The 23334-nt window shown below is 37.7% G+C and overlaps 1 protein-coding gene across 10 annotated transcripts in view; it reads right to left on the minus strand.

The window, feature by feature from the left end:
* The window catches only part of LOC131035951 (mechanosensitive ion channel protein 2, chloroplastic), a 98824-nt gene that overhangs the window by 11849 nt on the left and 63641 nt on the right, over positions 1–23334 (minus strand). For 9 of the 10 annotated variants that reach the window (XM_057967736.2, XM_057967732.2, XM_059218279.1 and 6 more), the window contains 4 exons: positions 883–1006; positions 567–664; positions 277–390; positions 86–146 (listed from right to left, as the gene is read on the minus strand). In XM_057967736.2, the coding sequence (XP_057823719.2) occupies positions 86–146; positions 277–390; positions 567–664; positions 883–1006 (397 nt within the window). Of the gene's footprint in view, positions 1–85; positions 147–276; positions 391–566; positions 665–882; positions 1015–23334 lie in introns of all 10 variants that reach the window. The other variant, XM_057967739.2, reaches the window with a different exon arrangement.

The following is a 23334-nucleotide window of genomic DNA, read 5'->3' on the forward strand; positions in this document are numbered from 1 at the left end:
GATTCAAATTACAAAGTGACATAAACTATCATAAGCCATGAATGAGGTGTATAGTAGAATAATAAACCAAATGACAAAAATATACATTGCTAGTGTCCTGGTGGTTCTGGCGCTCCATCACAAATTTATATACCTGATGAATCAGGCTGCACCAAATTAAATGGAAATATTTGGTTATTTGAGAAAAATCTAGAAACGTTATACAATAGAGTAATTCACTAGCTTACCTAGATGTAGGCTATGAAAATGCCAAGATGGTACCAATTTATTACTTACCTAGATATACAACATACAAATGCCAAAACAGTTGAGAGTGACCTAACAATGTCTACAAGTGGCCGCTTGATAGCTTCGCTTGTTTCAGACAAAGCCTCAACAGGATCAAATGCCCTGACAAGAAATCCATTACTCAAATAATATAATATAAATCATATTCACTTACTCAAAAAGTACTTTCCCTCCAAACCTAAGCATTGAAATTCAACTAAAGCATCAGAGAAATTACTGGCAATGTAATCCAAGCCCAATATTACAGCAATACTTTATTAGATCTTCAATTCTGTTACCTGCAGAGCAGTATGACACCTGTCCATAGCAGGATTGGCCGCAAATAGGATGTCATGAAGTAATAAGTACTGCTTTTCTTCCAACTCCGAGAACTCCGCTACACAAGTTCATGTTATTGTAGTCTCATATCGACTTAAAAGGACTAATGGATATGGAAAAAATTAACAAAAAGCAGGAAAAAAAGCTCTTTTTCAGCTCTAGTAACAAATTTCAGAACAAAATTACTATCTGTGGTGTGAACAGGATTGGAATACACAGAACATTTTAACAATATTTAGCAAATATATCAATGTCAACTTAGGTTTGAGAACATACATGAAATACAACATGACGAATCAGCTGCAGAAATGGCCCAAGACCCCATGCAGCAAATACTATGAGCCCAACTGCAGGAGCACATCGTAGTATAAGAGGGCTCTGCTGCAAAGCATTGTGTGCCCTGCAGCACTAAGTTAACTTGTCAAGTAAGCCTTGTTACTTATTTTTTGCAGAAAATAATGATAAAATACTAAATAAAAAATCATCAACACACATCTCAAGTAAAATGCAACAATAATTTGTGAATCTTGATAAAGGCAGATAACATGAGATAAAAGTTGTTCCATTCAAAGAATTATCTTGGCCAAAATTAACATTAAAACGGATAGAGAGCTCCAAAACATGCAATTGTAAACTAAAGATTGAGAAGGAAAGCAAATATAAAATCTCAAATATGTGTTCCTTTCACAAGTAAACTATCAAGCATCATGTAACAAATATGCCTCTTCAGCTCTAACCACATCCCTACTCATGTATGCAGGTCAAGCAATTGTGTTTCCCTACAGCCTACAACTAGAACTAACGATATTAATAAAATTATAGTACAGACACCCTTCAAAGAACAACATGCCATCAAATAATACAGCAATTATGTTTCCATACAACCTAAGTTTTAAAGTAAATATATCAATATGAATTTAGTAGACACCCATCTAAGAACAAAATGCCATCAAATAATACTGCATATAAACAGTGTCCTTTAAACACAATTATCTTTCATGTACCCAAATAGCTTTCAAATATTGCTACATAAACAAACCCAAAATAGTTCCAAAAGAAAATATTGTGAGAGAGACCATGTCCTATTGTTGTGCAACACAATATTACCAGCAGTGTTAGAAGAATAAATCCTCAAAAAACCCCAATTTTTGTGATTTTAAAAAAATCCCGGCTGAAATCACTTTTTCCTTGGAAATTCCAATTTAATCAGCCACAATGTTCAACGATGTTCTATAAAAATAATATTATATTTATTCTATAATGGTCATCTTAGTTGTCAACTTAGTTGTCTTTTTTAGTTCGTTTATTGTAACTACTGCTTTTATTAGAAGGCGTAATTAACTTTTTAGTTTTTAGCTTTTTTAAGCTTTTTAGCTTCATGTTGAAGCTTCAGTTGAACGGTTTGTTCTTTTTAGAACACCATCTTGTAATTCTCTTTATATACGTATATTCATGAGTAAAATTTATTCAATTATTTTTAATGGTATCAAAGCGGGTAATAATATTATATTTATTCCATAGTTGAAAAACTTTGCGAGTACTCATGGGTCATTTGCTCAGCTGAGTCACTCGCGGAAAGACTCGCAGACATAAAAACCCAACGTATTTAAATGTAAAATTAATACTATGAGACATGAATTTTCAATACTATGATGTTAAATTGATACTATTATGACTTAAATAGTTTTCTATTAATATGTCTATTCTAATATAATTAAAAAATAAATTTAATGACATTAAATTTATATAAATGTGTGTTTTTGAAGAATATTTAAAAAAATATACTTTCAAATGTTTGATAAAGTTGCCGAGTTTTCCCCCGAGTTTTTGAGTCCCAAGTTTTTTAAATATTTTGTGCTTGCCGAGTTATTGCCGAGTCCGAGTTTTTCAACCAGAGTTCCCAAACTCGCCGCGAGTCAGGCGAGTTCGCCGAGTTGGCGAGTCGAGCCAAGCTCGGCGAGTTTTGCTGACTCGGGACTCGGACTCGGCGAGTTTTGACCATAACTCGCCTCACTCGCGAGTCAGGCGAGTTATGGCAAAACTCGCCGAGTCCAAGCTCCAAAACTCGGCCACCACAGGTCAATGTTTTGACTTGTTTGACAAGTTAGTATCTTCGTCAGGATTCATATATGGAATATAACATTTAAGTATAAGTGACATTTCCTTATGTCTTTTCTCTTTCTTATACTTTAAGTTATATTCCATATATATTGTCAGGATGTTTGAGAGTGGTTTCGGACCTCCATGAGTTATAATGCAAAATCTAGTTTTTGGAGGATCCTTCAAATTTTCAGACTTAGTCAAATTTCAGGCCATTTCAGGATCAGGATGACATTCCAGACTTTTAAGGCGAGTTCACTCTGACCATGATGTAAGGGATGGGACCTAGGAGGACACTATGCATTCAACCAAGGTTTGATTTAGCAACTTGAAGCGTGACCAGATAGTACACAAAAACCCTAGGAATGATCTAAATAACCCCTAAGCACTCAACTGACCTAACCTCCTTCACTCCACCTTGAGGAGATCCACCTGATTTGATGACCTTTGAGTAACTCAATCCCTTCAATGCAAAGGCTAAGACACTAAAACGACCAACAACAAAACTAAAAGAGCTAACCCTAGAAAGCAAAAAGTGGGGGTCTTCATTTGCAATGGGGCGATGTGTGAGTACCTCACAACAGGGATGTTTCTTAAAATTTTGAAAAAAGGGGGTGAGTTGGGGATATTTCCTACCTATCACCACATCCCAAAAAATCCCCCCATGGGGCACAAGGTTATTTTTGGCAAGGGACATGTCTCTGAGGAGCATATTTCAAACCCTTCTGGCCTCACAATTCCCCCTTCCATCCGACATATATATAGCCTAAAAACTAAGAGGTCCAAGAAAGACTAAGGTCAACTATAGTCCCAAGGTAAAACCTAAGTTCAAAAAGCACACTATTTAATGCTACCATACACAAGCATTCCTTACAGTTTCCAAGTGAAGATGTTCATGATGTCTCATGTTGGTGCTCCCAAAATTTCAATTTGGCCAAAGAAAATACTAAACAGAAGCCCCAAACAAGTAGATACTCTACCAACATGCCTTTCATGGCATAACAAGCTAGCACACATTATAATTGGGCTTTATTCAATAATGGGTGCATGAAACAAGTTTTAAATTGTTAAAAATCTCTTAATTTCAAGGTTTTTTTAATTTTGCCGAGTCATAGCCGAGTCGTTGCCGAGTCATAACCGAGTCATGAGTCGAGTCGGCCTTGCCGAGTCCGAGCCGAGTCCGAGTCTGGGAACTTTGTTTTCAACTATGATTTATTCTATAATGGTCATCTTAGTTGTCGACTTAGTTGTCTTTTTTAGTTCGTTTATTGTAACTACTGCTTTTATTAGAAGGCGTAATTAACTTTTTAGTTTTTAGCCTTTTTAAGCTTTTTAGCTTCATGTTGAAGCTTCAGTTGAACGGTTTGTTCTTTTTAGAACACCATCTTGTAATTCTCTTTATATACGTATATTTATGAGTAAAATTTATTCAATTATTTTTAATGGTATCAAAGTAGGTCAATGGGATTTTTAGAGTTTGGCAAATTTTTTAAAATTTGTAGAAACCTTTCTGGAACTTTTTTCTAGAATTTTTTTAATCGATTTTTTAAAGAAAAAAAAAATCTTTGGTGGTTCGTGAGCTTTTCTGAAGCTATAACTCAATTTTTTTTCCAATTAGTGGGTTCATTTTTCTGAAAAACGCAGGTTTCATTTTGCTGTGCGCACGTTCTGTTTCTGGCTTCTTCTACCCGCTTGTGACTTCAGCTGTTTTTTTGCATCAGCAAGGATTTTTGGCATAGTTTTTCTTCAAGTTGCAAGTTCGTGAAAATCGTGGGCATCTTTTTTGAGAAGTTTGTTGCGTGTTCCTGTGAGCAATGATTTGAGGAAGGTTTTCTTATGCATTGTACATTCTTTCAGACGCATTTTTTTCTCCTAGCGCGACATTTTTTTTTGGAAATTGCGTTTAATTCTACTCGCGTTTTCTTTTCTGCAAAGTTTCACGGGATTTTCGCACACGCTTTTCCTTTTGTTTGCCTGCAACTTTCACAACAGCAGATTTTTCTCTTTTCTTGTGTGACAAGTCGAGTTTATTTCGTGTTTTTTTTCTTCTGCACAGTTTTGTCGTATTTTTCTGCCTGCGATTTTCGCAATTTGTGCGACGGCTCCTTCCGTTTTCGCATCAGCTTCTAGCACGAGGGTTCCATGAGCACTTTTTTTTCTCAACCTGCAACGTGCCTTTCTCTACATGTGGGTGCTTCTAGCTCATGGGATGGTGCCTTCCAAGTTTTATAAAAAATTTTCCATAAAAAAATTAATTTGGGTTTTTAATTATTTTTTCCCGCAAAATTATTCTGCAGGTTTGATAAATTTTTCCTCAAAAATAATTATTTGTGGGGATTTTATTATTTTTTTCCTTACAAAAAATATTTTCAAGTTTTTATAGTTCCTAAAAAAATTATTTTCGGTTTTATAATTTTTGTCCACAAAAAAATTATTTTTGAGGTTTTTATTTTTTTTTTTCCTAAAAAAAATTAATTCTGGGTTTTTTGGATTTTTTGCCACAAAAAATTATGGGAGGGTTTTAATAATTTTTTCCTCAAAAATTATTTGTTAGGTTTTAATAATTTTTTCCTTAAAAATTATTTCTAGGGTTTATAATTTTTTCCTCAAAAATTATTTGTTAGGTTTTAATAATTTTTTCCTTAAAAATTATTTCTAGGGTTTATAATTTTTTCCTTTGAAAATTTATTCTGGGTTTTCACAATTTTTCATTGAGGGTTTTCAAGATTTTTTCCTTAAAAATTGTCTGTTGGTTTTTTCGATTTTTTCAGGAAAAAATCATCTGTAATTCATGAAGTTCGTGTGGGATTTTGGTTATTTGGGTTTTACCATTTTTTCCACGAAAACAATGATTTGTAACCTCAGATTTCAGGGTTTGATCATGTTATCTTGTAGTCTGTTTTGGGTCGCACCTAGAGTTGCTAGGGCGAACATCTACAATCATGGTATCTTGCAGTCTATTTTGGAGTTGCTAGAGCAAACAGTGCTCAGTGCTCTTCTACAAAAGTTTTTGCAGTTTTTGTCAAAATCGTGTTTGTTGATCTTTGGAGGGTTTGCCAATTTTTCCAGAAAATCGTGGTTTCAGGCTCAGTAATTCGTGTGTGACAATTCTATAATTCGTGTGTGAGGATTACATCAAGTTGGACAGCTTCTGGTACTCTTGGTCATTAACATTCTGCATATCCTGGGAGGGTCTGCATAGCAACAGAGTGTTCTTTGCATTTGTGATCAAAAAACTTGCAATGTCTTCTATAGGGTATTAAGTACAATGACCATTAGGGAGGGTATTAAAATAATATTATATTTATTCTATAATGGTTATCTTAGTTGTCAACTTAGTTGTCTTTTTTAGTTTGTTTAGTGTAACTACTGCTTCTTTTATTAGAAGGCGTGGTTAGCTTTTTAGTTTTTTACTTTTTAGCTTTTTTAAGCATTTTAGCTTTTTAGCTTCATGTTGAAGATTCAGTTGAACGGTTTGTTCTTTTTATAACAACATCTTGTAATTCTCTTTATATACGTTGTATATTCATGAATAAAATTCATTCAATTATTTTTTATGTTCAACAATATTTAGAGGTTTAAACTTTAAATAACAAAAAAACGGCCCCAAAAACACATTTACTATCCACCAACCTAACCGCACAGAATTGCTATTTAATCATGTTTTTTCATTGGTTTTTAGCATGGAACTAAATGCTAGCCGTTGGAACATGGTTCACCATCAAAGATTCGCCAGATTTCATTAGGTTGCTGAAGCAAATCACAAGTAGGTGACCTTGAATGGACATATATTTCTACTAGATGTTAAGGACATTAAAATTGAGACACGTTCTTTGGTATGCTTCTACTTTTGATGTTAAGGACATTAACATGGAATGGTTAAGAGATGTGTTGTTTTTTCCCCCATGGTCCACATTAATGGCATTTGCTTGAGGCTCGTAGTTGTTGTTTGTAACTAGGGTTATGTATGGGTTCGGATTGCCTTAAGGCAACATCCGAACCCCCTTTAGGTCCGGGCCCTATCCTAGGGTAACGTGACTCTAATATATGCCCAGCGCAATCCTAAACACACGCCACCTAATTAAATTAGCGCCAAAAAAACCAAAGGAGGCCGACTTGCAATCAAGGATTTCAATGTGTATAAATAAGAGACATTTGCAAGTCAATAATCATCAAGTTCGAATCTTATAGAAATGCGAATTAGCTCTACTGTGCGAATTCTTCAAGAAGGGTGCGAACTTAACTTCAAAGAAGAGTGCGAACCTATCCAGATTGGTGCGAAATTGTCCAAGAGGACATAGTGGATTTTGATGCAAGTTTTGAAGCATGCAAAGGGACAGATCTGATATGTGAAGATCAGATTCAAGCTAAGTATTGTACTTATGATTTAGAGGAGAATATATAATCTGACCTGTGGGTCTTTCATGCTTGGTTTTTCCTCCTTGGAGGTTTTCCCAAGGTATGCTTGTTTGTCTACTGTTTTATTTCTGATTTATGTTGGCTTATTAAAATACTGCAAATCTGATTACAACCTAGGGCATAATCAATTATATAAATCTGATTAACATACCTAGGGTTTAAAATTACATGGTATCAGAGCCAAGGTTATTCTAACCCTCAGATTTCAGTAAGCTCTTACCTTCAGGTTGTTGTTCGTCTTTTATTAAGATAATGACAGGGGTGAAGTTAGTGGGCATCATCGGGTGCTCATCAAGGAGTTATTCTTTAATTCATTGTGGAGATTCGAGTGATAAACAAAAAAAAGAGGTGTCTTCTCACAAATGACACGAACTCTTGAGAAGAAGAACCACCTCTCATCATTTGAGGTAGGATATAAGACACCATTCCAGTGCCCAAGGAGACATAATAAGATTCAGATTTCTACATCTCTCTCAGCAGAATTGGATTGAACTCCAGTGATATCGTTTCCTGTACACATACATCTAATTGATGACCATTTCCGCATAAGGGTATCTGTATATTTCTGCATATTGTATTCTGTATATTTTTAATTGAATACTGTCGTTTTGGATATCCTTGTTAAACAGTATATTATGTTCATACGTGCTAAAATAAATCTGAATTATGAGATATTACTGTTGGTATTCTGAGTATTAATTTTATGATAGAGGAAGAGGAGGAAAACGGTGATGGGGTCACCTTCTAGGCATGCCACCTCATGGTATAAGACTGGGGAGTCCCATGAGGCCAAAGGGGTACGGAGGGTGCTGCTTTTGGGCCTATGAAGGATGGACTTCCAGGGCACCCTACTGTGACAGCCCTCCTACTCTTCATCATAATGAATTGATGTGTAAATCATGAGGCATAGGACATGGATGGCATGATTAGGGAAAATGGTGATAGGATACCTCACTGGGTTCTCCACCTCAGATGGTATGGTAGATTTATTTGCTACTAGTCATGCAACTGCTATTTTGTATTGCTAACAAAATCAGTTGTATACCCACCAATCTTCAAACCCTAGCTGACTATGCTAAGGCACATCAAGAGGAGATTGTGAATTATGGCTTTTGAAGATAGACTGCAAAGGTAGTTTCTTTTGGGGAAGCTTTCGGTTCCAGTGTCAGTGTTATCTAAACATCAACAGGTGTATTTTCCTTTAGTCTTTATTAACTTTGTGATGAGAGGCTTTATGATAATTGAAGATGAAGTATTCTTGTTGAATAACTTTGTCAATTTGTTTACATAGGGTTTCATTTGCTTTTGTGTTTACTTAGTTTTGTAAAACCCTTGTTGGGTTGTGTGAAAGGAAAAAGATATTCTTCTTGATTTAACCCGTGTTGGGCCAATCATGTTGTGAGGTTCCCTATGACAGGTGTTTATCCTTGTAGGTCTGCAAGCAAGTTTGTGTTATCCCAAGTTAACATACTTATTGCATTTGAGCTCATGTCATTAAATGTTGTGGCAAATGCAGTTTTATTATGTGTCAGTTATCTGTTAAAATAACTGCATGACGGATTGCTTTCAGTTAATTGGTTATGATAATGCTCCTTCCTACATAGCAGAAGTTAGAATGTATTGTTGATTTCTTAGGACTTTTCTATCGATAACATTTATTGGCAATCTTGCTATGTAATCTCTTGATGGAATTTATCTCCATCTTATCTCAACAATTGTGCTATGGGTCCACCTTATTGAAAGATAGATGGACAGGATCCTTGAGATTAACATAAAAGGTTGATTGTGCAGAAGTTAAGGAGGAGCGTCTCCTTCCGAGTTGGTATACTCTAACCTATGTTGGTTGATTATCTTTTATTATGAGTACTAGCATGTAATTCTTTTCTTGAGTCAAGCATTTTGTTCCTTTTTCAATTTCATCATAGAGTATGATTTCCTATCCCGGAGTACAAGAAATTGATTGGATCTTTCAATGGCTTGGAATGCTTCTAAAACAGGGCATACTAAATTTTCAAGGGAATTATTGGGATGGGCATACACTCAAAGGAAGTTCAAGTACCTTGGAAGCTGTGATTGGACACAGCTACTGCTGAGAAGGAGTTCCAGCTATTTTGGTATATCTTAAGGGGTTATGAGATTCAGGTGTGCAGATTGAAGAAAGCTTTGTATATTTTGGTATATCATTCATTGCTCTTACATTCTTAGTGTTAGGATTAGATCCTTTCCTCGCCCTCATCTTTTTTCCTTTTTTCAAGTCAAAGCTAGTAAGAGCCTGTGTTCCAGCAATATTCAAAGCAGATCAGACATTCAATCATCAAATGTAAGTCCCCTTGTGATTCCAGCAAATCACATCATACCACAGAGAGCTTATCCACACGTAGAGATCCTACATACAAGAACCTTGGAGTCATCCTGATTGATCCTTTTTCGCGATATCTTCAGCAATCAGAGGCTTTACTCAAGAGAGGATAAGGTACCTTTAGGTATTTTATTCTGTGTTTGATAGTGTACAAAATACACGTCAACAGAATTGGCGCTAGAGGGAGGGCTGAGCATTTGAAAGTTCGATCTTGTCAAGTTTTTTTACCCTCCTCCACGCTCGACAAAATTGAAGCCGAAGAAAGGTGAGCGAACACGAACTCTTGAATCCAAGGAAGATCAGTGGAAAGCTTTTTCTCAAACACTCGATGGAAGGTGATCGTTGGGTCATCAGTTGGACTTACGCAAGAAGGAATCAAGCTGGAACCAATTATGCATTCAAGTTGAATCTGAGATATTCAAGATCTCTCTTATTCCAGAAAATCCAAAAAAAGTGAAAAATAGAAAATCCAAAAAAAATCAAAAAAATCAAAAAAGAAAGATTTCTCAATGGAGCGGCAACAGTTTCACGAGGAGCAACAAGTTGATTTTCCTGAACTTTGGTGGAGATTAGATACACAACTTTATCCACAAAGATTGTCCGAGTTCGCAAGACCAGGGCAGTGTCGAGTCCACGAGACAGAAGAACGTGATGAAATGCATTGCTTGAAGTACTTATCAAGGATGGAATCGGCAGCGCAGGGAAAAATCTTCTTTTGAGATGTCCCAAGGCCAGAAACAGAAGAAAGCAATTTCAGTGTACCAGAGACCAAAGATCCTCTTCTAAGCTTCATGTGGATGATCGAGAGTCAGCTCATTTTGAATGGTGAAATACGTTTAGAGAACATATTGCTACCATTGTGGTGTAGAATTCACAACTCACCTCACTCTGAATTTACTTGCTCAGTATGTGAAATGGCTATCAATCAAGTCAAAAACCAGTTTGGAATGCCAACTTTGTCCAAGGAAGAGTGTATTATTAACAGATCTTGGGGTGCACATCTCGCAGCCGAATTTAGGAGAACCTATGAACAAGACATCGTTCCAGCATCTGAATGTGAGAAGGATCAATTGTACGTTGACGATACAAATGCACCTAAGGAACAATGTATTACAATGGATAGCTCGCCATGCCTTGCACCTGAAAAAGAATACCATGAAACAAAAGTCGAAGAATCAATTAAAAATACTCAAACAATAACAAAGGAAGATCTAGGAGTTGAACAAACAATTAAAGAAGACGACTCATCCCTTGAAGAATTCTCGTTTATGCTACAAAAGAAGATACTTGAGATTGAATTGCAGGAATTTTCAAATATTCTCATTGAAGAAGACAATCAAGTTGAGATATTGAATGAAGAATCACAGATCATCGTAAATGAGCCCAGATATGAAGGACAATTCAAAGGGGCGCTTGAAGATTTCATTACCATTATGCTATTTGAGGAAGCACGGAAAGAACTTATAAAGAAAACACAAGTGGAATCACTGCCAAATTTTTTTCTAGATAAGCAAGTTACTGTGAGTGATGTGATCCATCATCAACTTCGACCTCCCGAGACTAAGCTTGAAGAAGAAAGGTCACCTGAGATTATCTTTGATCGACTACAGGAGATGTTTGAAGTTCAATCCCTCAAGGAGACTCTCATTTTTGAGGATACGCTAACAAAATTTCATGAAGATGCCTGGTTTATGCAAGATACCTCAGTGAAAACAGATAATCTTGAGCTATTCAAAGGGGCGCTGAGCTTGTTTCAAGAGGAATTTCCTAATCAAGATCAACACGTTGTGGATGCTCGTGGAATAGTTCATCATCAATGGCGACCTCTTGAAGCAGCTGGTGACTTCACTTCCAACAATACAGTGCCGTCTCAGCCTGAAATATGCCAAGTCGTCTCTTTCCTTAATCCTAGCTTTGAAAGTTATTATGATTTTGATTATGGGGATTTTGGGAAAACAACTTGCATCTGGATTGATCACGGTCCTAACGAATTACCTCAATTGATCATTTTGAGTGAAAACTTGCTTGAGTATGAGAAATGCATGGTGAGATGCATGGTGAGAGTTTGCCTTTCTGTGTTTAAGAATGAATTTGCCCGATTGAGAACCATCACGTTTGCCATGCTCCTGTTGCACAACCTAGAAATCATGTAAAGTCATGTATATATTTTGCTTCTTTGAGTCGTGTCGAGTCTAGGACGCTTGTATATAGGTTTAGAGTAGGTTTTCTTTTCGTGTTTTTAGATTAGAGGTCTTTTGAGTCTTGTTCTTAATTTGCCTTGAGTCATTTGACTCATGATCTAGTGTGGCTCAAGTAGTTTAGTTGTTTGCTTTCTTTAGATAGTTTGCTTTTGGTGTGCGTTTTAGTTTAGTTTGCTTTGAGTCGGTTTGTCGATCGGTTTGCTTTAGTTTAGGTGTCTTGAGTGGGAGCCTCCATTTTTTGAGAAAGGTGTTTGTGTTGTTGCTCACACACTGGCAACATCCTGGATCTTATGTTAGACTCATTTCTTAGATATCTATTCATGAAGTGTTTGGAATCCGAGGTTGTTCCTCTTCAGCTTTATCATCTGATCAAGACCTGTATTTGACTTGGAAGGGAATCATTTTCTGTGTCTTGATGCCGACATCTGTTGATTACTACATCTTCACACATTAATAGACTCCGAGTCATTATGGTTTTCAGGCAAAGTTGTGATTGGTGAAAAACCTAAAATCTGGCTTCAACGCCACTGCAATCCTCAAACCCTAGTAAGCTTTACTACTTACGAGCCAAAGGAATTGACGGAGTGAAAAAGCAATATCAAAAGGAAAAAATGAAGAAAAAAAAAATATATGAAATATCAAAATTGGCTAAGGGGAATATGCGAGTAACTCCATCGGGGCTATAGACGCCTGGCTGGCAATGGAGCAATGTTTGTGAGCTTGCGGCGATAACCTCATCGGGACTATGGACGTCTGACTGGCAGTGAGGCTCTATCCAGGATGCTTTTGAAGTTCAGATAAACTACATAGCCGATCACAGGGGAACCTGAAGGTTATAATTGTCTTGTCGAGCGAAATGAATACACTTGCACACACCTGGGTGATCAAAGACTAAGTGTCTGGATTTGGTTAAGGATTTTCCTTCCACTTTGAGTACATTTTCTAATCTCCTGATGAGCTAGGTTGAATTTTCCGGAGGTTCTAGGTGTCGATTGAGTCTTTATCTCTGAAATGTTTCAGGAACATTTATTCAAGGTGGCGCTAGATGTTGTGACGTTTTCACACATCGCCCCATTGCAAATGGGGACCCTTACTTTTTGCTTTTTAGGGTTTGTTTTCTAGGTCTTTTAGGGTTTTGTTAGTTAGCCTTTGCATTTTGAGTGTTGTCGGGGAGATCAATAGGATAGCAAGTCCGGCTTGAGTGATGTCCTGATCCTAAAATTTGGCTAAGTCTGAAAGTCCTGATCCTGAAATTTGGCTAAGTCTGGAATATCCTGATCCTGAAATTTGACTAAGTCTGGAATGTCCTGATCCTAAAATTTGACTAAGTCTGGAAACTGAAAAACCTCAAAAAAACTAGATTTTGCAATATAACTCCTGGAGGTCTGAAACCACTCTCAAACATCCTGAAAGTATATATGGAATATAACTTAAAAAGAAACATAGAAGGAAATGTCACTTATACTTAAATGTTATATTCCATAAAAATCATCCTGATAGAGAGTTCAAAAAGTCAAATTTCGCTCCTGTCCTTCACTGAGGATCCAGAGCGAATTTCGCTCCTGTCCCTCACCAAGGGTCCAGGGCGAAAAGGCTCATTTGAGTCGTTCCTGACCTTGTTTGGTTAAATTGAGACATCAAAGCATGGCGAAGGACGAAATGAGCATGATAGAGCATCCAGACTTGATCAAAGACAATGAAATGATGGAGTTTTTGTCTACAAAGGTAAAGGCGCTCCTGTCCCTCACCAAGGGACCAGAGCGATTTTCTTTATATACACATTTTTAGACCTTTCTTAGACTTGAACTCTTATTCATGGCGTGTAACAAAATGATATCTTCCTTAGCCAGGACATTTCATGGTGAAAAGTGAGGCATTTTGGCCTAGAAGACAAAATTCGCTCCTATCCCTCACTGAAGGACTGGAGCTTGAATTCCAAATTTTCATTATCCTTGCAAGATTTAAGTGACTTACGATTTGAAGAGGTCAAGGAGAGTGTGTTTTGTCCGTTGAATATAACTTGAATGGGCCACAAAGAAGAGAATCAACCCAAATGGCAATAGGCGCTCCTGTCCCTCTCCAAGGGACCAGAGCGATTTTCTCACAAGACAAATTTCTGGCAAAGGTAAAGCAAGTTTCATGTTTGAGATGAGTGAAGGGAGGCATAATCGGTCCATTGAAGATAATTTTGAAAATTAGCAGAACATAAGTGAGCTCATAATTGCCAAGGCGCTCCTGTCCCTCACCAAGGGACCAGGGCGAAAAACACATTTTCTAGCTTCCCCCTCCAAATTTGGACGAATCGAGGCCAAGGCACGAGATTGCAATGATATTTAAAGTGTTTCAAGGAGGAATGAAGTTGCAAAGACCATAAAATTCAATGAAAATTGGCTAGAGCGCTCCTGTCCCTCACCAAGGGACTAGAGCGAAATCTTCAAATATGCCTAATCGCCTAACATTTGAAATGCTACTTTTGTTTCCAAGACTCAAGATGGAATGAGGAATCATGTTTTATGCCTTAGGAGTAACTGAAGGTCGATGTGGTCAAGAGATTGTTCAATAAACTAAAAGGCGCTCCTGTCCTCCACTGAAGGACCAAGGCGATTTTCATAAAATCAACAATTTTCCTCCAAAACCACGCCAGGACAAGGTGATACAAGATGAAAAATGTCTTTCGAAAGATGATGAACAAGGAATTGCCCCAAAGAATCGACAATCTTAGGCTCAAATGCGAAAATTGCTCCTGTCCTTCACTGAAGGACCAGGGCGAAAATCTTTGGAAAGCCCATTTTGTCTTGAGAAAGCGAGTTGAACATGCATAGAACGAACAATGGGGATCATTGCTTACCCCACAACATGAATTGGCAATTTAAAAGATAAAGATCAAGGACAAAAGTAGAAAATCGCTCCTGTCCCTCACCAAGGGACCAGGGCGAAAATGTTCTAAGGCACACTCCTTCTAAAGATCAAGTGAATTAAACTCAAAGTTCCAAATAAAAATGCCATTTTGGACGCCAAGGATGAGGTTTTGAGCGTGAAAGCAAGGAATGCAAGGCTTAAAATGCAAGAGCGCTCCTATCCCTCTCCAAGGGACCAGAGCAAGGTTATTGACATTCGTTATTTTTCACCATGCTTGGGCATTAATATCCTCCAAATTGCATTAGATGTCAAATTGCCAACTTCGAAATATTTGGAAAATTAAATTAAATTGGCATTTAATAAATTAATTTTGAGCCTTAAAAAATTAAATTTTTTATTATAAAGGCATTTTAAATTAATTTTTGCAAAATTAAAATTAAAAGATGAAGCGCTTGAGGTATTATTTTTATTCATTTTATCAAGTCGGCCTCTTCTTTTTTTTTAATTTTATTCATTTTTTTTGCCTTTATTTGCAAGGTCGGCCTCATGGGTAAGTGGAAGGTGAGCGCTCTATATATTGGAGGTGTTGTTTCACAATTCAAATCATTCAATCATCCTTTCAAGTGCGAAATTGGAGAGCAATTTGAGGAGCGAAATCCAGAGGAGTGGAGCGAATTTCTACTAAGTGTGGAGAAGCTAGTGGAGGGCAAAATTCATCTTGAAAGCTATTGGAGAGGAGAATTTCTTGCTAGATTGGAGGATAAATTCCAGATGTTTTGAAGGTATTTGAAGACAAATTTCCAGATTTTTGAAGAGGAAGGTGGAGTTCTTTTCCAAGCTAAAGGGGGCGCATTTTGCTAAAGGGAGTCTTGATCTACATTTTGCCTAGCGAATTCTCCTATTTTTGCATCATTTTTTAGAATTAATTCCCAAGTGGAGGTATGGCGTAATCACCTTGGCACCATTTTTGAAGATTTAAATTTTGCTTTGAAAATCCTAAAATTAGGAAATGATAACTCAAGATTTATCATGAGGTTTCCTAAATTAAAATCTTGAATCTTTCTTTTAAAGTTTAATTTTTAGATTTCAAGATATATTACTAATTTTGAAATGTTGTGTAGGTATCAAGATGGCGACTCCAAAGCTCGGAGGATCTACAAGTCGGCAGGTTATCATCAAGGACGATCAAGCAAGGACAAGGACGACCTTCTTCGATTAAACATCAACAAGGACGACTTTTCCAATTCAGCATTCCAAGGTGAGGTACATCAATCATCCTGCACATCAAGGACACAAGAAGTTAGAACAAGGGTTCGTTGAAGAAGCAGATAGTTCCAGATGAATTAATTAAAGCTAGCCTCTCAACAACATCAAGTTGAATATTTACCAAGTTACAAGTGTCAGACGAGGTGGCATCCTAGTCATCACTTCTCCAGTCAGTGCGGTCTACCTCAGCATGTCCAGATTCAATGTACCTAACTCATGGAAGGTGGCACAAACTTCGATGTACCTACCCCAGCTATCCATTGGTGGAATTTTCTAGAGAGGACATGTGTCCAAGCAATACAATTTTATCATTGGTCAAGCATTAAATGTTATGTAATGGTTGTAATAAACCCTAATTAGGGTTTTCATTGTAAAATCTTGGCCATTGATCTCGAATTGATCTTAGCCATCGAATTGTATTGAGGGCACTATATAAACCCCGACTCTTCATTTTGGAGAGAGATAAGAGTGTTAGTGTAGGTTTTTTTATTTTCCTTATGTTAGGGGGTATTTATTTTTCCCACACATATATTATTAAGCTTGCTTAGGTTATTAGGTGTGGTTAATATGAAGACACATGGCGGAATACATTAGCTACATGTGTAACTCTCCACCTCACATGGGTAGTTGAGTTACACACCCTCTTTTGGCTTGTTGTGCCACCTCTCATAACCACTATTTTGTCATTTCCTAAGTGGGTTATGGGGTAGTTGGGTTTCTCACCCTCTTTTGGCCTTGTGTGCCACCTCTTATAACTCCTTTTTTGTTTTCATGTAAGGAGGTTATGCCACATGTTTTGACATTTACCAAGTAGGTAAAAACCTCCCACCTTTTATGGGGTAGTAGGTAAAACCTCCCACTTTTTATGGAAGTGGGAGTTAATGCACCTCTTGGTTGTATATGCTATTATTTTTCTATATAATAAGCAATATACTCTCACCTTCACTAGTTAAGTGATATCTCGGTGAGAGTCTTCTCTAAATTCTCTTCTTTATCTCTATTTTTCTCTCATATCAGATTTATCTTCATTCAGCTATTTTGATCTTCGATCATCCGTTGCTTGGAGTTGCATGTGATCTATGACCGACATCAGATCCTGGCTCAATTCTTGCTTCTCACAGAATTTAACATGGTATTAGAGCCGTGTTGTCTGGTATAGCTTATTGCTTTTCTGATTTATTTGAGAGATTTGAGATTGTTAGATAGCTAATATTTTTCTAAAAAAAAAAAGTATGCTCTTCTGCATTTTCGTGTGATCTGGAGAATCAGAACAGTTTAAAGGAAAATAAGCTTCTAGTTAAATCTGGTTTTATATATGTGTTCTTTGAGATCTGGGTGATTGCAGTATTTTTGGTAATATTGGAGGCTTCTTTAGCATTTCCAGAGTGTCCAAAAGGCTTGTGAAAATCATAAGTGACTTTTATTTCACCAAATTCAGAGTTTGGAGAACATAGTAAAAAAAAAATCAAAGTGAAATATTTTACTAGAGCTGTTTTCATTTCGGCCCTAGTGTTCTAACCTCCGTTCATTTTCAGAAAAAAAGATTTCTAGGTTTTGTTCCCAGCATCGAAAAACTTCTGGGTTTTGGAGGGTTTTTCTAGAAAATTAGTAATTTTTGCAGAAATCGAGTTTCAACAAGGCTTAAGTCGTTTTTCTATCAGGGAAATTCAGCAACCTTTCTTAAAAGTTGCATAACTTTTGCCTCGGGTGTCAGTTTTTTGCAAATGAGTACTTGACGGAAAGCTGGAAATGAGCACTCTTCATAATTGCAGGTCTTATTGACATATTCTACCCTTCTTTGTTAGATATTGCAGTTTGAATCAGCTGCATTTTTATTTTTTTTCCCTTCTATAGATCATATCTTTCTTCTCACAACTCTATTTTACAAAAACGAATAGTTGTTGGAAAGGTATTAAGATACATTGAGCAGCAATAAGGCTAATTTTTTCAGATTTTGTGTTAAATTTATATGTATTTAAACTTTCTATTTTGGCCATTAAAGCCTTAGAAAGCATTGTAATCTGATAAAAGCCTTGTAAATGCACTAATTATAAAGTGCCAACCTTGTAATATTTGGGGGGGGTGATTTCAAAGACTAGTGAAAAGGGGGGGTGTCTCTTGTGTCTTCTTTCTTGCACTCTTCTTGACTCTTTGCAATCTTCTTTTCTGCTATCATGGATGCATCTACAGTTCCACTTTTAACACCATATAATTACTTTGAATGGAAATCTAAGATGATAATATATCTGAAAAGACATGGATATCATCGTGTTACTATGGGACTTGAAATTGAACCTCAAGATGCTGCAGAAAAGATTAAATGGTTTAATAAATGTGATGAAGTTTTTGGTACATTGTGCATGTCAGTCTCTCCTGACCTCCTTTTTCACATTGAATCTGCTACTACACCAAATGCAGTATGGACTACTTTGGGAAACCTCTTTGGTAAGCAGGATGAGCTAAGAGGTCATCAATTGGAGAATGAACTCATAGGGTTGAATCCAACCAATTTTGATACTATACACGACTTCTTCACTAAACTTAAGTCTATAAGATTGCAGTTGGAACAGTGTGGAACTAAGAAAGATGATAAGCAACCGATCTTGAGTATTCTTTCTAAGCTTGGTCCTAACTATTCAGTGTTTGTTTCTACATTCTGTGCTACCAAATGTGCCCTAGGTACCACATTCAAAATGCCTTCTTTAGATGATTTTGCTGCAGAACTCACTAGGGAGCAGGACAAATTGGTTCAAATGGGTACAATAAAGCCCTCTAAGTCACATGCCTTAGTTGTAAATCAAGGCACAAAAGAACATAAAGGGTCTAGTAAGCAAGATAAGAAACAAAAGAATCAAGGAGAGAAGAAGAAAGATAAGAAATATGCTACTTCAAAAGTAGACAATGAGACCTCTTCATCAAAAGGTGAACAACCTAAGAAGGAGAAGGTCAAGTGTTCTTATTGTAAGAGGCCTGGTCATGATGAACATAAGTGTTTAAAGAAACAAATTGATCACCTTTCAAATCTTCTTGAAAAGAATAATATCAAGGTTCCTGATTCAGTCAAACAGAGTTCATCGGAAGGAGCTTCTAAGGACATAGATAAGAGTAAGGGGAAAGGAAAGGGTAAGGCCCTAGTTGCTATTGCTTCACAACCAAATTCTTGGATAATTGACTCAGGTGCTTCACACCACATGGCTTCTTCAGAAGATGATTTCACATCTTTAGAGCCATGTTCTATGCCTTCCATCCTAATGGGTGATGACACTCCTGTTGAAGTGCATGGGAGAGGGTATGTTGATGTGGGTGAAGGAACATTTCAAGATGTCCTTTGTGTTCCATCTTTATCAACTAATCTCCTATCTGTTTATCAGATCACTCACACTGGTTCTGGCAAGCGAGTTGAGTTCACACCAGATGCAGTGGTAATCAGCGAAATGCATAATGGGTCTACTGTTGCTGTGGGAAAAGCAGATCATCATTCTAGATTATATCAGTTTTCTCACTTTGTTCCTGACTCTCCTTCGACAGTTTTACTCACTCATGCAGATGAGGTGAGTTGTTTGTGGCATCAACGATTTGGCCACTTGAACTACCGTTACTTGCAACAACTCAATCAACAAGAAATGGTTTCAGGATTGCCTTCTATTCGATTTTCTGATGGAGTTTGCCAGGGGTGCATTCTTGGTAAGCATCCAGAGGAGAAGTATGATAAAGGTAAAGCTTGGAGAGCTACACAACTATTGGAGTTGGTACATAGTGACTTGGCAAGACCATTTCCACAACCATCTTTCAGCAAGGCTAGATATGTCTTGACATTTATTGACGACTTTTCCAGATATACATGGGTTTACTTTCTCAAACAAAAGTCTGAAGTCTTTGAAAATTTTCTAGATTTCAAAGCCTTTGTAGAGAAACAATCTGGGAAGTTCATCAAGATTCTGCGTACAGATAATGGGGGTGAATATGTTAATAATCAGTTTGAACAATTTTGTGCTTCAGAAGGTATCAACATGCAGCACACAGTTCCATACAATCCTCAACAAAATGGTGTAGCAGAACGAAAAAATAGGTCCTTGAAGGAGATGGCTAATTGTATGATTCACTCCAAGTCTTTGGCACCTCAGTATTGGGCAGAGACCATCAACTGTGCGTGTTACATCCAGAACGGAGTTCCTCATAAAGCTGTGAAGGGGGTAACTCCCTTTCAAGCTTGGACTGGTCGAAAACCCACAGTTAAACACTTTAGAGTGTTTGGTTCTCTTGCATGGGCCCACATTCCAGCTGAAAAACGCAAGGCTATGGATCCGCAGAGTAAGCCTTGCATATTTGTTGGATATCCAGATGATGTCAAAGGGTATAGGCTTCTCCATCCCACTACTCATGAGTTGTTCATTGAGAGGAGTGTTCGTTTTGAGGAGAGTTCTTCTAGTTCTTCTCATACCACTTCTCCATCCACTATCACATTGGAGAGATTGCATTATGATGACAGTTCTTCAGTGGATCTTAGACCTCCTAATCTTGATGAGGAGTCTTCTTCCTCTACTTCAGATGGTGACAGTGATGATGAGGATTCACATTCCTCTCATAGTCATCATTCAGAGGTTGATGATTCTCCCCCAGACTCTCCAGCCTCAGTGCCTCTTTGGGCTCGACAAACATTTGAGTCAGCAGGAGATTGGCTTGGTGATCCATTAGATACTAGAAGAACAAGGTCACAATTTCAGCAAGCTCCACATCTCTTCATTGCTTCAACTTCTGATCCACAGTCCTTTCGAGAAGCTTCAGGTGTTCCTGAGTGGGATGCTGCAATGCAAGAAGAGTTCAATTCCTTGGAAAGGAATCACACATGGGATTTAGTTCCTCTTCCTAAGGGAAGGAAACTTGTTCGATGCAAGTGGATCTATCGAACAAAATTTGCAGCGGATGGGTCGGTTGATAAGTATAAGGCTCGCTTGGTAGCAAAAGGTTTTTCCCAAGTTCTAGGGGTTGATTACTCTGAGACTTTTGCTCCAGTTGCTAAGATGAATTCCATCCGACTTGTTCTTGCTAAAGTTGCAGCCCATCGTTGGGAAGTTCATCAGATGGATGTGAAGAGTGCATTTCTTCATGGTGACCTTCAGGAGGAAATCTACATGGAGCAACCACAGGGGTTTGTTCAGGATCCTTCACTTGTGTGTCGACTTCGAAAGTCTCTCTATGGCCTCAAACAGGCTCCTCGAGCTTGGTATGCCAAGATGGACTCATTCCTTCTGACAGTTGGTTTCACTCGGTGCCATTCTGATCCGAACGTATACATTCTGCAACAGGATGAAACTCTCACATTTCTGGTTCTCTATGTTGATGACTTGTTACTCACAGGGAGTCACTCATCCACCATAAAAGCAGTGAAAATTGCTCTACATGATAGATTTTTGATGTCAGACTTGGGTCTTCTGCATTACTTCTTGGGAATTGAGATCACTCAATCATCTTCAGAAATCTTCCTTAGACAACCCAAGTATGCACTTGATATGCTCTCTAGATTTCACATGGCTGATTGTAAGCCTGCACCTACTCCATTTTTGTCAGGAGTCAAACTTGAGGCTAAGTGCTCTTCACCCTTGGTTGATGGCACTTTATATCGACAGCTTGTTGGAAGCCTCATTTATTTGACTCATACGAGACCCGACATTTCTTATGCTATGGGCATGGTCTCTAGATTCATGCAGGAGCCACATGAGTTGCATTGGAAAGCAGCTAAGCGGATCCTCCACTACATTCAGGGTACTCACAATTATGGAATTCAGTATGTAGCAGGTGTGGATATTGACTTGGTAGGATATACGGATTCAAATTGGGCAGGTGATTCTCAGGATCGCAAGTCTACTTCTGGGTATTGCTTCTCACTTGGTTCTGGTCCAATTTGTTGGTCGAGCAAGAAGCAGTCTGCAATTGCTCTTTCATCGACAGAGGCCGAGTATCGAGGGGCAGTCAATGCCACCACTAAGGCTATTTGGCTTCAAAATATTCTTACTGAGTTTGGTATTCCAGTTAGAAATCCTACCATCATCTTTTGTGATAATCAGAGTGATATACAGATCTCAAGAAATCCAGTTCACCATCAGAGGACGAAACACATTGAGATGCATATGCACTATATTCGGGAGCTCATTCAGGAAGGCATCATTGATCTTAAGTATTGTTCTACATCGGAGCAAACTGCGGACATCTTCACCAAACCTTTCACAGAAAGCAAGTTCCTTCACTTACGATCTTTGCTTGGGATGCAAAACATGTCTACTTCAGGAGGGGCTTCTTAGTCCTTCATTCTTTCTCTCTCTATTTAGGGGGGTCTATTCCTCTTATGGGGGGGCTTCTTCTTTTGGGGGGGATATTTATGTACATGGGTACCTAACATGGCCTCATTTGCCGGGACCCATCTTTTCACCCACCTAAGCTATGCTTAAGGGGGGGTGTTAGTGTAGGTTTTTTTATTTTCCTTATGTTAGGGGGTATTTATTTTTCCTACACATATATTATTAAGCTTGCTTAGGTTATTAGGTGTGGTTAATATGAGGACACGTGGCGGAATACATTAGCTACATGTGTAACTCTCCACCTCACATGGGTAGTTGAGTTACACACCCTCTTTTGGCTTGTTGTGCCACCTCTCATAACCACTATTTTGTCATTTCCTAAGTGGGTTATGGGGTAGTTGGGTTTCTCACCCTCTTTTGGCCTTATGTGCCACCTCTTATAACTCCTTTTTTGTTTTCATGTAAGAAGGTTATGCCACATGTTTTGACATTTACCAAGTAGGTAAAAACCTCCCACCTTTTATGGGGTAGTAGGTAAAACCTCCCACTTTTTATGGAGGTGGAAGTTAATGCACCTCTTGGTTGTATATGCTATTATTTTTCTATATAATAAGCAATATACTCTCACCTTCACTAGTTAAGTGATAGCTCGGTGAGAGTCTTCTCTAAATTCTCTTCTTTATCTCTATTTTTCTCTCATATCAAATTTATCTTCATTCAGCTATTTTGATCTTCGATCATCCGTTGCTTGGAGTTGCATGTGATCTATGACCGACATCAGATCCTGGGTCAATTCTTGCTTCTCACAGAATTTAACAAAGAGGAATAGTTGGAAGCAGTTAGAAGACAGATAGAGAGTAATTAGAAGGTGATTAGTTAGTTGATAGAATAGCAATTAGAGTAGAGTAGAGAGAGAAGGCAAAGATTGTTGCCAAGATGTTATTGTAAAAGACTTGTAACTACATTGAAGAAATGGTGAAATTTATGGGTCGATTCGACAATTTGCATGGTCTTTATACTTCTCATGTTTGATTTCATGTTATTAGATGAGTGGAAGAAATGTGTTTGATTGATGGTGAAATTCGTATATCCATACTACTAGCAGTTTGTTGATTGCAGACTTGCCTTGCGTAGTCAACTAGAATCATTCAGCTTAAGCTTAACTTCAATTGTCGCTTCTTCATCGATATGCATCAACCTGATGGTGTCTATGCCTACAGTGATGATT

Source organism: Cryptomeria japonica, chromosome 3, assembly GCF_030272615.1.
Source record: "Cryptomeria japonica chromosome 3, Sugi_1.0, whole genome shotgun sequence".
Lineage (NCBI taxonomy): Eukaryota > Viridiplantae > Streptophyta > Pinopsida > Cupressales > Cupressaceae > Cryptomeria > Cryptomeria japonica.